We start from the raw sequence: 16,450 nt of genomic DNA, 5'->3' as shown, positions 1-16,450 counted from the left end.
ATAGCAGCCCCCACGGAGAGCATTACAATTCTGCGCAAACAGTCAGCGGAGTTGGCAAATGCATGAATTTAAACAAGGTGTTGCTGACACTTTCCAGATAACATGTTTATGGGTAATTGAACTGATGACTGGAAGGTGCAAAAAAATTTCATACGGTCAAAAAAGCTCACCGGTACAGTGTTTATTGAAGTTAATGCTAGGGATGTCCAGCGCGGTGACACCGAATTGATTCGATGTGTTCCTGATGACAATGTTACTCTGACAGTCAGAATTAAAAAGCCCAGCCTATCGATTTCCCCTCAGCCACATATGTCACTCAAACGGAGGGCCTGCCGCAGCCATCGCATTCCAGCCATCGTTGGCTCCTTCTCCACAGGCCACTAAATGAAAAAGACGTCCGCCCGACTCATCTATATGTTAATGTCTGATCTCCCACCTTTTGTCTGAGTCCTGTGGCAAATCAAATGCCTAAATATGGGCTGTGCTCTGAAAACTTTTCCTACTGTCAGAAGCACTGTCTCTGTGACCACCGGGGCTAGCCGTGCCCCCTTTCCTCCGCTGCCAGGAAAACTCTCGTCCAGTCTTGGAGATGAAAGGAATACATGGATTTCTGGATGGGGTAATTTCTAATCTGTCTTGAGCCCCTGGATACCCAATCCCTAAAGCTGTGCCATTCCTTCTTCCAGGAACAAATAATTCCCTTCCCATTTTCCCTGCAACTTTCATTGGATTGTAATGCGGATCTTGCGGCAAGCCAGCGAGACCGGTCGCAGTGTGGTGTTGGCCGGCAAGTAATCCTGGATCTTATTAAGTCTTTGAAAATCAAAAATAAGACGTTATAATACTGGCCAGTGCGGAACTAAATTAGCGGGGGATGAGTTCATACGAATCTGGCAGGATATTAGTTGGAAATGTTATGTTGGATTTGAGATGATGGCTGAAGGGCATGCTTTCAAATGCCCAGCCAAAAAAAGTGTAAGATTAGTCAAAGTCGGAAGAACTAAATATTATTACATCAAATGTTTTAAACTGATTTCAGTGTTTAAAAAATATGAGACATCAAGGTTATATTAATTCTAAAAGGGATAGTTTACCCAAAAATGAGAATTCTTTCATCATTTTTTCTCCCTAATGTCTTTTTTCTTTCTTCAGCAGAACACAAAAGAAGATATATTGCAGAATGTTGGTAACCAAACAACATTGGCCCTCATTGACTTCCATTGAATGCACATTAAAAAAAGACATCATTTTAAATATTTTCATTCGTGTTCCACAGCAGAAAGAGTCACATATAGGGTTTGAACAACATGAATATAATAAATGACACTTTTGTATTTTGGTGTGAACTATCCTTTTAATGTCACAGTGTGACATGCAGGCCGGTACTTGGTTTTGTACATCTAGTTGTGGGAAAGTAAACACAATAAATTTGGTTTTCACATTGACATGATCACATAAAATTCATACCATCATCTCTTCCTCTGTCCGGGAATTCCAGCCCTGTGTTGCCCAAAGGAGGCAGGCCCAGATCCGTGGGCAGATGCAGGCCACTCGTGTTGTCCTCCGTCAACTGATAAATCTGCCTCTGCATTGGCTGCAAATGCCAGTTGAGCCCGAAGAGATGCATGGCTGTGGAAAAAGAGCAGCGGCAGATGGTAAATTTACGAGGTTGGGAGCAACGATTGCGGAACATGTGACTTGGTGTACATTAATGTAATTAAATTAGATTCACGGAGGAATACTATAGAAGCTGCACCTGAAAATTAACATCCTTGGGGCTGTGGAGTAATTAAAACATGGCTGTATGAAAACAAATGTCTTCTGACTTGATTAATCTTTGGCAACTTATGTGCACCCAGAGAACCACAAGCAGCAGTGCGGTCCACAAATGCCAGACAAAAAACTCATCTAAATTCTGTTTTGCATTTCCAATAGAAAATATCTTGCGTTTCGGTGTTTGCAAGCAGCAAAGTGTTTTACGGTTAGTTAAATTAAGGTTTAAGTCGCTGGATCTAAATAAATGTAATGTCACCTTCGAGCTTTGCCATTGCCATGACGTTCAGTGCACATCTCGAAGGCACACGAGAATCTTTGCATAATGTAATATTGTTTATGCTGCTTCAAGACATAAATAGAAGAGGCAGGACAGAAAAGGCAGCTTGATCCCGTAGAAAGAAGCTACAATTTTATGATGTGGCAAATTCATATGAATTAGTGTGAAGTGAATCGTCCGTAAAAAAGCAGTAATTAAAAACAGCAATAATGAAGCCCCACCCCTAACCCCTGCAATTTTGCTTTTATTTGACAGAATTCACATACTTCTGAAATGGGGTAAACATGATAAATTAAGTTGTTAAATAAAAAATAAAATAAAATAAATCTAGTGGGAAAATAATATGAAAAACATGCAATAATATTATTATAATAATAATCATTTTTTTCCCGCTCTAGCTCCCGGAATATTTATTTTTACATTGTACCATAACTGTAGTGAAAGCAGACGAAACATATAAATTAAATCATACAAATTAATACAAATTAGCCACCTCGTAAAAAATATTTATGAATTCCAAGGATATTGTGATGAAAAAAACACTTTTTTCTGCATCCGATAGTTTACATAAAACAGCGTTCACTAACATTTGAATATGGTTTGAATAAAGGTTTGTTTGGGCTTAATTCAATGCAACCAACTGTAAAGATTGCAAAGAAACAAAAAAATGTATGATAGTGATAATAGTAATTAGTAACATTATTAATATAATATAATAAAATGTATTGTGTATTATTTACATAATAATAATAGTTATATAGGACTGGTCAGTGGAGTTGCTTTAAGGCACTGTGAAGTCGAACAAAAACTAAACAAGACCACAACCCCCCACCCTCAAGACAAAAAAAGTGTTGTACAACCAGCACACAAAAAAACCAGAGCCCACAAGCCAACACTTTTCTTTTCATCCCTATTAGCTTACTAATAACCTCCCCCCCTTGGCCTGCAGACAAGGAAATGATCAAGTCAGCAGGAACACAAGAAGAGCTTTGGATGAATGCGTTAGTAGCACCGGAAGACACAGAGATATTTTACAAGGTCAACAAAAGAAGCATCTATAGGGGTGAACCTTGATGGTGCAATGAACAGGGGAGGAGGGGCCGGGCATGATGGATCACCAAGAAGAGAATGGTCAAGACCAGCTTAGCCAGGCAAAACCTTGTTGTGGAAGTCTTCGGTCAGCAGATAAAATGCCAACAAAGTCCTTTCTTTTAGGGTTTCAATTGAACTTCCATGTCGAAATACAATTAAAGATCGCATAATCAGAAGATGGGGCTGCATCTCAATTTACGTGCCAAGCACTGAAAGTATTTACTTCCCTGGTGGTTTAAAAAACACACTTCTGTAAGAATGTTGAGTCATTCAACCGCGTTATTTTCCATAACTTAAATCAAATGAGCTACATAGTGCAATTGGAGTCGCTTTTGACACAATATTTTTGAGGCACTATGATTTAGGATGACTTCATTTTAATCATGCATCCTATATCGTACGGCAAGTATGCAAATATCGACGCGGCAGTGGTTTATGAAGACAAGTGCTGTAGACATGAACTACAGTGGACTATGGCTTTTGTCGTAGTAGATAAAACAAATGATCTTTTCTCTTTCCTATGCACCATTTCTCTCCCTACGTGAGTCCTCATTTCTCCTTTATAAGTACAGAGCTGGTTTCAAATTGCAAGAGAGCCTTTCTCTGCCACTCTCCTGACAACCTGTAGTGAGAATTCAGAGCGAAAAATTACTTTTCTGCTCCACTCAATATCTCAACGAGGAAGGAAATGTATTTGTTTGGTGTGACGACAGATATCTTGTCTCCATAAGGGCGAGAAAATGTCTAAATGAATGATTTATTGTTCTATCAAAATGTTTGCAAACGTAACATATAGCTCTCGTAATTATCAGACCTCGAATCAATCTTGATTTTTGTGTGACGGAGCACTGAAATAATAACAATCTGCAAATGCTGTAAGGGTAAGGGCAAGTAGCGGCATATTACTCGGCTACTTGCCACATGAGAAAAAAAGGACATGAAATTTGAATTTGAAATATATTACTAGCTCATTTTTACCGAATGCAGACCTTCCGTCGGGGGAAAGCCATTTACTTTTGGTTGTAATGTTAAGAAACGTTTAAATGTCACGACCAAACCTGCAAATGTCCTTACTGGCCAATCAGATTCAAGCATTCCAACGAGCCATGTGATAAAGAAAGATAGGTAATCTTAAACAACTTTATTAAATTGTAGAAAATCTGATTAAATGAGAATGTCTTTTCCTAGTTTGCACTATAATATATATTTTATGATTTTATCTTTATATTTACCGAGTACATATGACAATACAGGAATTGAAACTTCAAAATCACAGTCTAGTCAAAAAGGTGAAAGGGACATTTACTTTTCATGATAGTTTAACACAAAATCTTGATTCTGAATGAAATGTGAGTGTTACACATTAGCAACTAATTTCATCATGAATTGAAAGTTTGTTAAAGTCTGTACTATTATACTTTCAATATTTGTACATGATGTGGTAACATCATTTTTTATAATTATATAAAACACTTGGTGATATAGTATATTTTATAATTATGCCATATAATCCAATGTTTTAAAAATAAAATATCTGTATATTTATCTTATCTGTTTTGTGGGGGGATGGTGGGCCGTTCAAACCAAGAAAAATACATATTATACTATAAACAGTACTATAATAATAACTTTTTTTAGTAGCGACACTAATGTATGGTAAGGTTATGTTTATTCTAAACACACTGACTGCAGTTTCACATTTTAAATATGCGAACCCATTCTAATGGATTTTGATTGGCTGTCAATGTGTTATCGTTCATCAGCTGGAAAAAAAACATCTAAAAGTGATCCCTAAAATGTTGTTTCTCTGTATCTTTATCATAATTGTGGACTATTGCTATTAATTGCTATTCTCTTAAAATTTTAAAACGTAATATTTGTAGTTATCGTTATATTTTGGATATTTGTTGTGAAGGGCCAGTAACACTAAACACCTGAATTAATTGTCATGAGGGAGTTGGGTGTCTAATTGCTTCATTGGGCCTTGGTTTGAAATCTTCTGTCCTGCTCTATACATTGTAAAATCAATGATCCTTCAGATTCTGCAAAGATGTGCTTCCTCTAGCTTAACCAGAAAAACTGTGTTTAAAAGCCTAGTGCATAGCTGATAGACAGCAGAGCGGTCGTGACAAATGAAGATTTCTGCTTTGCATCCCTTCGTACGTTTGGTTATTAATTAAATCCGATGTTACATGCTAACTGGCCCATTTACCAAATGGAAAAAATGTGGCCTGAGAAACGATGAAGCCTTTGACAGCCGTTGCCACTGTGGATGAGAGCGGCCATCCTCTGGCACACCCAATCAATAGCCATTTGGAAAATTGCAGGGCATGCGTTTTGTTGATTGCATTTCGACAGATTCGGGCATTCCTGAAGAAATGTCTGCATGTTGGCGCTACTTTGTGAGAGAGTATTTGTGAAGGCGATAAAAAATGGGGGCTGCCTTGAAAGACAATATAAATGCAAACGACTTTGTGCCTCCACCCCATCCGTACCACTGGAATTGACTGTGTCAAGGAAGTACTGAGATGCCACGAGAGATGACTGAAACTGTCATCGCCCGAGACTGAGTGCGGAATCTCTCCCCACTAGCTGATTTGTGGCTCACCAATGATGGGAGCACAGTCGGCGCATGTGCAGTAGAGAGGACAACCGAATCAAGGCATCACGGCTCTGGGTGGCATTCCAAACGTCCGAGTAATTGCTCCTTCACGGGAATCATCTTCCATCTGGCCCCTCTGCAACTTTTCCTGTACGACTCTGATGCGAAATGCCCAGCCACCCCCCCACCACGGAACATCATTATGATTTATTTCGCTCCCACCCTGGTATCTGTGATTTCCAGAGTGCGCTGGGAAGGGTCCAGCTTATGAAATATGTTTCTCCGCCTGGCCCAAACTCTTCCATCATCCGAACTTACTGTTTACTCTCTCAGCTGTCAGCCAGGCCCCCCGAGTGGGAGCAAAGCAAGGACAGGTGGAAGCGGTCTTTGATGGGCGTTTTTAATGAGGGTCCCGCTGGAACGGCAAGTGGAAAGACCCCACGACCTGTTGGGAGTAAAACGGCAGCCGTGCGGAAACGCAGGTCCAAGGCTGGACTCATGCAATGTCTCTGCAATCTTTACTTTGGCAGCATATTTTGGCAGATCCGTGCAAGCCAATTAGGAAGCAGAAAGCCTGAACAAACTACTGCTTCGGTTTAAAAGAAACACAAGGCTCATTACCACTCCACTTCTGTGCTTCAGACCTCTACAAAACCTGCTGAGAAGCGGATGACAATAACATCCATCCCATGAGTACCGCCAAAAATGCTTCATTGCAAGAAAGAAACAAAGAGGAGGATGTTATGATCTATGAGGCCAGGTCAGTCGTGGCTTGAGAACTGGTTCTTGCTCATCCATCATAGAATGGACTGAAAATGTTAGAAAGCATATGGTTAATTAATTCCTCTTAAACACTTGAATGGATGAGCGTTGAAAGTGGCGGCTCTCAGTCCACTCATTATGTGTCTAATTAGTCTGACACCCCTCAATGCAGACATCCTGGTGTGCATCCCCCCCATCACTTTATGAATGGACATCTCCTATTCAACAATGAGAGCGCTACCCCAAAAATGCAATCGTAGACATATGTAGCCAGAACGAGAGACACTAGACATGATTGTAAATGGAAGTGTTGGGTGTCCTTGTTATTACATGAACTGACTTCAGTTAAGTGTTTGTTTCAATTAAGACTGAAGTGTAAAGACTATTCCGTAGAGTGTTAAGTGTTTACAATAGAAATCGTTCACTTTCTGTCAACTTCTCTTTCTTTTCTTCAACCCTTTACATCCGTTCTTTTGTACAATCATTGCACATAGATATTAACAAGTGGATCTAAACGCACGTGGGCGTTCAATCAATCTCCAGACAAAACAGCGAGACTTCTGCGAGCGCCCATAAATGTTACGTTTCCCCCGTCAAGAGCGCTTGATCTTTTCACAGAGACTCCCAATGGAAGCTTCTTTTGTTTTAATGTGCCTCCTTTGGTCTCACTTAACTATCAGACTGCTGTCTATAAATGAGAGGCAGTGAAAAGCACATCATCAGCAAGTTAGTAGATCAAAGAGTCTCAAGCCATTTTTCACTTTCACATTGAGGCCGAGAGGAATCTGTCAGGAGTGACTAATATCTTCACTCAGGTCTGTGCAAGTGTGTGTGTGTGTGTAAAGTAAGGCCGCAGAGAACGTGCTTTGCCAGAATCAGAATCTCATGATAAAACAGCTTTGTTTCAGCAGCCTACTTACGCACAACTTTACAAGATGATATTCATACAAAATACACGGATTGCAGAAAATGCTCTTTTAAGCCAACCTAGTGCTTAGTGTCGTTCTTGAGGTTATTATTGTGACTGAGCAGGTCTAGGACTTAACTTTCTTGTAACAGGGTCATCTACAATACATTGAGGTTCAAGCTTTTCTCTACATTTTATTTTCGTCTACAACCACACAGAAAATGTAACTTTGCTGTGACACAAACCTAATAATTCTATATAAGGCCTAAAAACAATCTTGCCAAACTCAGAATATTTAATCAGTCCGTCGATATTGCTCTGGTATTCCGGTGGTTGAATTGGGCAACTTTATACATTATGGTAAACTGAGGAAAATCTTAAACTCTTAACCGAGTCACATGACAGACCCCGGGGTCCCATTATGGCAAACATGTCGCTGCTGTCCTAATCTAAATATAAACCTTGTATCTCCAAATTTTGTGCTTTTTATTTTAAGCCATAAATTATTATTATTGGTCACCCTTTGTTTGTCACAGGGTTTTGCAAATATCTAACCAATAAAAAGAAGTAAAAACTGCTTGTCAACTTTGACATCACAGTATGGAATCATTTACAAAGTACATCGTTTTTTCCACTTCCTGAAAAACAGCAAATTTGGACATACAAGGTTTCAGAAGGACAGCGGCGATGTATTGAAAATGTGAAAATATTTTAAGTTGCCTGTAATTCTTAAACAAAGAGAAAACAACAGATTGAAGTTTGTCTACGGCTATGACTGTGGTTGCACATCGGGCGGTACGATGAACGCCCAGCAAGAGAAGAAATGAACGCAGGGGGAAGCTGATGACCTTCCGATGTTGAGGACATAATGACCTTTTTAATGAGTTTGCCACCACTGAGAAAATGACACACGGCACCCGATCTCACCGTTTTCAGGAAAGCAATTCTTGTTAAATTCAACCCCCCAAAAAAGAGAATGGCAAAAGCGTAGCGCAAGTCACAAACATCTGTCAGGAGATTTAATTGGGTTCATTAGACAACACAGCTAGAGTTTCCAATTACAGGCCTAGATAATTAATTGCACTTGAAATTAAATATATTTCCTCATCAGCTTTTAATTAAACGTGACCCCTTGTTGTTGATTGAATCCCAGATTCTCAGGGTGATCTAAGGTTTCCAGCGTGTTTACCTGAGGTGCGAGGGGAGATGAGCTTGATTTTGGAAGATGGTTGGGGTGTCTGTAATTACATGAAGTGATTAAGATCCATCAGCTTTGCGGCCTTTGCTGGGGCTGATAACAAGGTCAGAGCTGATCTAGCCCAACAGCTACCACAATACTTCAAGCACAGTGTTCATCCGCTAGAACTTAGTGTAGACAACAGTAGCTCGGTTGTAAAACTAGTGGACTGCCATGAAGATACAAACAAAAACACTAGACAGCAATTGAATGTCACAGAAATAAGGTTACAAAACACACAGGAACTCACAGGAACTTCATTCCATCGGAGTTTGATGCAGGAACCTTTCCAAGCTAACATGCTTATCTAAATAGCAACTGATATTTCCTTTGCACTATTTTATGGTTTTTCAATTACGGAAAAAATACAATCCAAATTTCTCTAGACTCATCAACCATCTACGATGATTTTTTTCAAGACCTCATTGCAATGACTTCTGGAATTGGGTTTTCGCATATCTATAGATCACTGCAAGATGCAAGCATTGGTCCAGAAGCACTTCTGGTTTCATTTTTACTTATTTTATTTTTAAATCAAATACATAATTCAATTTGACAGATATAAAATTTGATTAGGTTATAAACCTCTGTTGTTTGTATTTTGTTGAAACGCTTTGTCTTAAAAAACGAAACAGAACGTTCTAATGGACCAGCATTGAACCAGCATATCTTACGTTTACGGAAAGGGGCCTAGATGATTTCAGCCATACCCAAAAGGCACTGCATTCAATTTTTGCTTGAAAATACAATTTCATGTTGCAGACCCCTGTGAGATGACATGAAACAATTTACAGTCTTATCAAGTAAATACACATACAAATCCATATCAAGTAGACCAATAGAAAATTGTATAGTTATATGGGACAATGCTGTTATTTTTAGATAACTTTTGAAGGCATGGACTAACACTTATTTGGAACCGTCTGCCACAGTCTCATCTTCTCACATTGGATTTTCTTGGGATTCATGGGATTACAGGAAATGGATAACAGAATTACCAGCAGACACCTAGTCACGCAGCATGCATCAAAGCAGGTCTCAGGTTTGCTCCGTTGCTGTGTAATCAAAATGGACCAGAACCAAAAAAATTGATATTTCAGAACATCGTGGATGGTTAACCATTCTGGGTAGCATGTGGCCATTAAACTCCAGAAATGTTCACATTTCACAAGGGCCACTCTTGCATCTCTCACAGGACATGGTTCAGATTGATCAAAATGTTAAGGGTGAACTTACCAATAAAGTAGGCCAACAGGAACACCAGGGTGACGGAGATGAGAATGGCACTGAGGGCGGCGCATTTCCAGTTGCAGTGCTTGTAGGGTTTCTTCAGGCTAAAGGCGGGTCGTGAGAAGGTGTTTCGTGGCAGGGGACGGGGCGGTGGCGAATACACCGTGCTGGACGTCAAAGGGTAGCCGGGCGACGTAGTGCAGTATAAGGGCGAAGTCCCACCAGGCTTGAACAGAAAATGTCTGTAGAGACGCAGAGAACATTTTTGCTTACGTTCACAAAACATTGGCCGTTTGACTACGGGGGCACTGTGTGTTTTGTAATCATGTTAAACAGTGTCTGTTGAGTGTTAAGGCTTGTGTCCTCTATGCAGTCCGGTACTGCTGTCGCGAAGCACTTTTCTGAGCAGTAACCATAGCCACCTTTGAGCGCCGCCTGCCAGCAGGACGCACTGTGCCCCTGAGGGCTGCGTTATATCGAAATTTTGAATCAATATCAAATTTAATTTACAGCACGAGTAACCACGCTGGATTCTTGTTAATACAAGCCCTTGTGGTGACTTCTAATTCACCTTATGGGTGCATGTCAGGAAGCTCCCTGATATTGCAGGATGTACGTTATGAGGACAGCTTAGTTGTACAAGGAGGTCGGTTCTCTTGTAATGAGAATCTAGACAGAAGGCATTGATTTAAAAACTGCTGTCAAGGTTAACGTGCTCAGAAATGAACCACAGTAGCTTAATGAAGAAAACTTTTAGACATAGCGTACACTAAATGCAGAAGTTTGTCGCCATTTCGTGTTTTAAGATAATCCGCAACGAATTTCGCGAAACGGCATAAATGTTTGGGAAACTATCTTTCAGTTGAAATAACATGAATAAAAACGTAGCAGAAAACTTGGATTCATCAAACACATGGCGTGACAAGGTTCTGACTTATGTACGCTTTGCCTTCCGAACAATTACTAATCTAAAACACTTCATTCACTGTTAGTTTAATTTAGAATAGCGGTGCAAAACTAACTATCACCCAGCATGCGACTCATACAGTAAGTAATGAAACCAGTTAGACTTGGATAACATAATGTACACAGACTTTGGATACATTATGTGTTGAAATGAAAATCACGATGCAGCATGGCAAAGCAGATTCCCCTATATTCCGGCAGCTCAGCTCAGATCATGCAACATACCCATCAGTGAAAGCGCCGTCACGGCGAGCTGTGGCCAGTGTGTCCATCTCTATAAAGTTGTCCTGTAAAGTCTCTAGGAATGCCTGCTTTGCTATGTTTCTATACACAGTGGAGAGATGGACAAATGGAAAGTGAGACGTGCAAGAGGAACATACAGATGTGCAACAGAAAAATGCCACCGGCGAGCTTGCGCAAACGGAGCAGACTGACCGACGAGGACAAACAGACACCCTTATGGAACTTAAGTGCTGTGTGAGGGAATTGCGGCCCCGTGAAACCCTCCCGCCCAACACATCCCGTCCCAGGAGACTTCTGTGCTCTTGTACCGCACATGTACCTTGTGTTGTACGACCCATGCCTCTCTCTGCAAGCGGCCTGTTCTTCTCTGATAAACATTAGAGTATTCTGGCTCCTTTATGATTGTGGTTGGAAGAAAACAAGGCATTACTTTTCCATTCACTCTGTGTTCCGGGGCTGACACAACACTTTTCAGAAGAATCACACATTATACCGACAGAATTCCCATGAGTTTATGCTAAATACGGCTTTAAAGGAATAGATCACTTGGAAGTGAAAATTGTCTCATCATTTACTCATCCTCATGTTGTGCCAAACCTGCATGACTTCATTATGCCGTGAAACACAACAAAAGAAACTGACTTCATGCAATAATATAGAACACTCTAAAATGTAGGGCTTCTCTCAACTGATGGATGGGTCAAATATGGACAAAACTAACTGTTGGATTAAAATAACCTACAAAATGTCCACATATGACCCAACAACAGTTTAAAGGGATAGTCCCCCCCAAAAAAAAAATGCTGCCAGGAATTACTCATTCTCAAGTTGTTCCAAACCTGTATAAATGTATTTGTTCTGTTGAACACAGAGAAAGATATTTGGAAGAATGTCAGCAACTCTTATTTATTGGGCACCACTGACTACCATAGTAGGAAAAATATTGTATTTCTTTGTTCTGTTAAACACAAAAGAAAGATATTTAAAAGAGTTTAGGAAAACAAATAGTTCTGCGGCACCACTGACTACCATTTTCTGACTACCCCAGAAATCTCAGTTGGAAACATTCCTCTAAATATCTTTCTTTGTGTTCAACAGAACAAAGAATATACACAGGCTTGGAACTACTTTAGGTTGAGTAATTCCTGACAGAATAAATTTTTTGGGGTGGATACTCCTTTAAAACAACCAAGGTTTCTCAAGAGTGTAATGAACGTAAAAGCAGATAAAATTATAAATAGATAAACAAACCATACAAAGTCAAAAACTTTGTGTCAGGAACATGCAAAAAACAGAGTTGTTATTCCCCAAAAATCTCTCCTCCTCCAATTCTTGAACAAATTCCCTTAAACCATATTTTAATGAATCTGCCTATGAAGTTTGCAAAACTGCGCGGAAAGATTCATTTATAATTCTGACTGATCTGATTCATGAGTTGTTACTTAGTGACTCAACATTCCAGTCACAGTAGTTAACATCGTAAACATTATCAGTGAACAATACAATAAAGTCGTTTCTCACAGAAAACGATACTGTATGATTTCAAAAGACTTGGGATGTAGGGCATACATTTTATTTGTTTGTGCTCTTAAAGGGGTCATTTGACACGGCTAAAAATGGATATATTTTTTTGTTTTAGATGTAATACCATGTGTATACACGATTTAAGGTTTAAAAACGCTGTATTTTCCACATACTGTGCATGTTTGCATCTCCTCTTTGCTCCGCCTCTCTGAAACGCGCTGATATTTTACAAAGCTAATCGCTCTGAAAATCGAGGTGTGCTATGATTGGCCAGTTCATTAGTGAATAGTGATTGTTCGAATACTTCACGGAAATGTAACGCCTCTTACCATAATTGGAACATCAGGTTCCAAAGAAATTGCACTGACAGGTACGCCAACATTACTTACCACATTTGGGTGGTGTGGTTACACGAGGTGTTTCAGGCAGGTCTGGGTGAGCATTCGCTTCTAGATAAATTACATCTTTTGTTCGACACTTACATTTTTTGCAATTTTACGTGTCTAAAACATGCATGGGCAACTGATAACACACCAAAGACAAAGAAAAATACGTATTTCCAGCGAATCACCTCTTTAAAAGCTCAGGCACAAAGCGGAAACATTGTTACTCCCTTAAATCTTCTTTTTAACAAGTCAGAAAGAGCTGTGCAGGTTTGTAACAACATGAGGGTGAAAAATACCGACAGCATTTTCACTTGTGTGTGAACAAATCCCCAAAAGGGGGATAATAAATTTATTTATTTAAATAATAAATGATTTCACAAAGCAGACGGTTATTACCATTCAGAGAGAAACTCTCTAGACAAACAGTATGCATTCAGTTAAGCGTGTCTGCAGCGGCTCGGCAGCCCCCAGAGACGACTGTTCCATAAGGTAAGACCGAGATAATGCAATGGAGAAATGAAGCGTCAACATGCACACGGAAGGCTCAACACCTTTCAATTCAACAAGAGAAAATGACATTTCAGAATGCCTGCTCATTGTCCCCCCTGTCCCAAGTACAATTGTTTGTTTGTTTGCTTGGGCATCGAGAATTTCATTTAGGTTTCAAAAGGAAGATGAGTTGGGTTCAAATGGCAGTTTAAAAAAGTGTAATACGTGCAAACAGCCAATGTGAAAGTAGCATTTCCTGGCTTTCATCCAATGAGAGGTTTCGGTTAACCTACACATCCAGGGACTCATCCAATCCATTCCAGCCCGCCGTGCAAAAGCTGTAAGAGGGAACCATTAGAAGGCCATTAGCTAAAGCCCAAATGACAGACCATCTTTCACTGCCCTTGTGGATATTGCTAATGGTTCCAATTTCATCATAGGGATTCGGATAATTGATCGCTCTTTTTTTAGATCGGAGGGAGGTGTTGGGGAGTGTGTGATGTCACTGATTTATTCGGTTTCCGTCACTCTCCTCGTGCCACAGATCGGCTGGCGTGGCCATCTGTTTCTCTTTCCTGTGGGAATACCTGGTCCAGATTAAAGTTTCGGGAAAATCCATGGTGTTTAATCAGTCATTATGTTGCTAACTGTCCCTCCGCAAATTCAAATTAACATTCATTTTCCTGTTGAGTGGACCGTTCACACCGCACCGGTCACAAACACATCAAAAAGACAGTGAGTACACAGCTTTCGTGTGAATTCCCTAGCGCTTACGCCTAATATTAACAGAGTGCTCTAAAAGACACTTCCAGATGTGTTGGAGCTGTGATGTAGTGGTTAGAATAAAGGCTCAAAAATAATATGAAGGGGTGCTCATATGCATACTTCAGGTTCGAGGCAGAGTCGCAAATTGTTTTTGATCACTACCAAAATCGTTAAAACTTAAATAAAATGTGTTGTTTTGGAATGAAATAAGAGTTTGAGAGTTTCTTCACAGCAAACAAAACATGTTTCAAGAACGTTTTCATAACATTTTTATTAAGTTATGAAAATATTACTTCTGAATGTTCCGCTAACTTTTAAAAAACGTTTTAAAAAGGTTTGAACAAGGTTTGTTTTCATAACGTGTAGTAATAACAAAAGAACATTGAGAGGATGTTAGCCAAATTTCTGAAAACGTTCTGTATGAGCTCTAATCTAATTCAAGTAAGACAAAAGCACCCCACCTACTCTCATGAAAAATATAAAACCTCAAGATTTATAACAATCCCCTTAGCTAAATATAATACTACACTATTTAGCCTTACCTCACAGGCCTGTAATCTTATAGGCGTCAAGTAAGAAGAACATTAAAACTTTTACAGCATCTAAAATAAATATGAGGTCATTTGAGTGGTCTGTGGAAGAGCTGTGCGATAGCTGGAGGTATTCTGTACATCAGCATGTATCACTCCTCCTCAGGCTGGTCTGACAGCTCTGATTTCTCTCCGCATAGGATGAGGAGCAGTCTAGGCAATGTAAACAGACATCTGAAAGGTTCTTGACTGATCTCCTCCACACAAGTACCTCAGTTAGAGCCAAACAGAGCAAGGGCTGATGGGAGATAAATAAGGAGCTGAGCCCTCCCCTTCTGCATTCAGAGAAACTGTATTAAATCAACAACATATGGACTGGCACTACTTCAGGCGAAGAAAAACAATGCTTTTCTCTTGTTGTATATTCATGTTCTGAATGCATGTTGAGCAGGGATTTACATAAAACCAATGTGATTTCTCAAATAAGGTACAATCCTGTATATTAAAACATTTGGTGTCATGTAGAGCTTTAGAAGGCAAAAGACTCTTTATTAAGCATTTAAAAAGCAATTGATCTTTTAGACAGATTATGAACGGCATAAACGCTTCATGCAGCCAGCATATGCATGCCTAACAATGCATTAAAAACCTGACGCAGCGTGGCTAAATGCTAAATTAACACTTACACCAGGTGAAGATCAGAGTCCCAAACGTACCTGGTCTCTAGAGGGACGTTGCTGTTTAGAAGCCAGTTGTCCTGGGCGCTGCCTGGATCCTGGGCACTGGTTCCATCATTGGGAGCCGAGATATCAGTGGGCGCAGGACTCGGGTTACTGCGCTGGGTGTAGTTGCTGTGACTCAGGGAGCCAACAGAGGCGGTGTGGTGCTGGCTGGGCGAGTGGGAGTGCGAGAGGGGAAGCGGCGGCGTCCTCAGTCGGGAATGATTCGGGAAGGAGCCTTCTAGATCGAGAGAGAGAAAAAGAGAGTCAATAAAATAAAAAGCACAATCAGCGATTTGTTTAATTAACGTTCCTGGTTAAGAAAAGTTTGCTGTTTTCATTACCGTATGGTGTACTGATAATATATTTGTAGTGTTTATGCCGGATACTGCGCAAGAAAGCAAGTCAATTTTCATTATAAAGCATTTTATTGGAAAAGGGTATTTTCGCTAGAGTAGCAGTTCTCTAACTGTCCTCAGGGGGTGCACTAACAAAATATCTCTAATGGCAGAGCATCTGACTCATAAAATGTAATGTTATAGCCAACAGCAGCCTTCATTTTATTTCATGACTACACTTCATTGTCGTATATCAATAAAAGCAAATATATATTAATTTATACTTTTTTAACAGACTAAAATAGTTAAACTTACATTGACAAGCAATATTACTACTGTATACATATTATTACAATTATTACAATTATTAAAATAATAATTACAATTTGTTAAAAATATTATATTACGTATTTTAAATAAATATTTTTTTATAAATTTGATATATACAAAAACAGACATAAAGAAACAACATTTTTTAATCCATTACTGCAAAACACAACTGAGGCACTGAAATGAATGAATATGTTGATTAATGTATATATAAATGTATTATTTTAATATTTGAAAATAATATTTTTTATTAATTGTAATAATAAATTACATATAC

At 39.4% G+C, this 16,450-nt stretch overlaps 1 protein-coding gene across 10 annotated transcripts in view; it reads right to left on the bottom strand.

The window, feature by feature from the left end:
- The window catches only part of tenm4 (teneurin transmembrane protein 4), a 196,755-nt gene that overhangs the window by 90,890 nt on the left and 89,415 nt on the right, over positions 1-16,450 (bottom strand). For 4 of the 10 annotated variants that reach the window (XM_056756971.1, XM_056756973.1, XM_056756975.1 and 1 more), the window contains exons 4-7: positions 15,503-15,746; positions 11,075-11,173; positions 9,890-10,125; positions 1,468-1,629 (exon numbers count right to left, since the gene is read on the bottom strand). In XM_056756971.1, coding sequence (XP_056612949.1) covers positions 1,468-1,629; positions 9,890-10,125; positions 11,075-11,173; positions 15,503-15,746 — 741 coding nt within the window. Of the gene's footprint in view, positions 1-1,467; positions 1,630-9,889; positions 10,126-11,074; positions 11,174-11,411; positions 11,487-15,502; positions 15,747-16,450 lie in introns of all 10 variants that reach the window. The other 6 variants (XM_056756977.1, XM_056756980.1, XM_056756979.1 and 3 more) reach the window with 3 other exon arrangements.

This window comes from Triplophysa dalaica, chromosome 9, assembly GCF_015846415.1.
Source record: "Triplophysa dalaica isolate WHDGS20190420 chromosome 9, ASM1584641v1, whole genome shotgun sequence".
Classification (NCBI taxonomy): Eukaryota; Metazoa; Chordata; class Actinopteri; order Cypriniformes; family Nemacheilidae; genus Triplophysa; species Triplophysa dalaica.
Note: the sequence above shows the minus strand (reverse complement) of the source record. Positions and strands in the feature narration are given on the sequence as shown.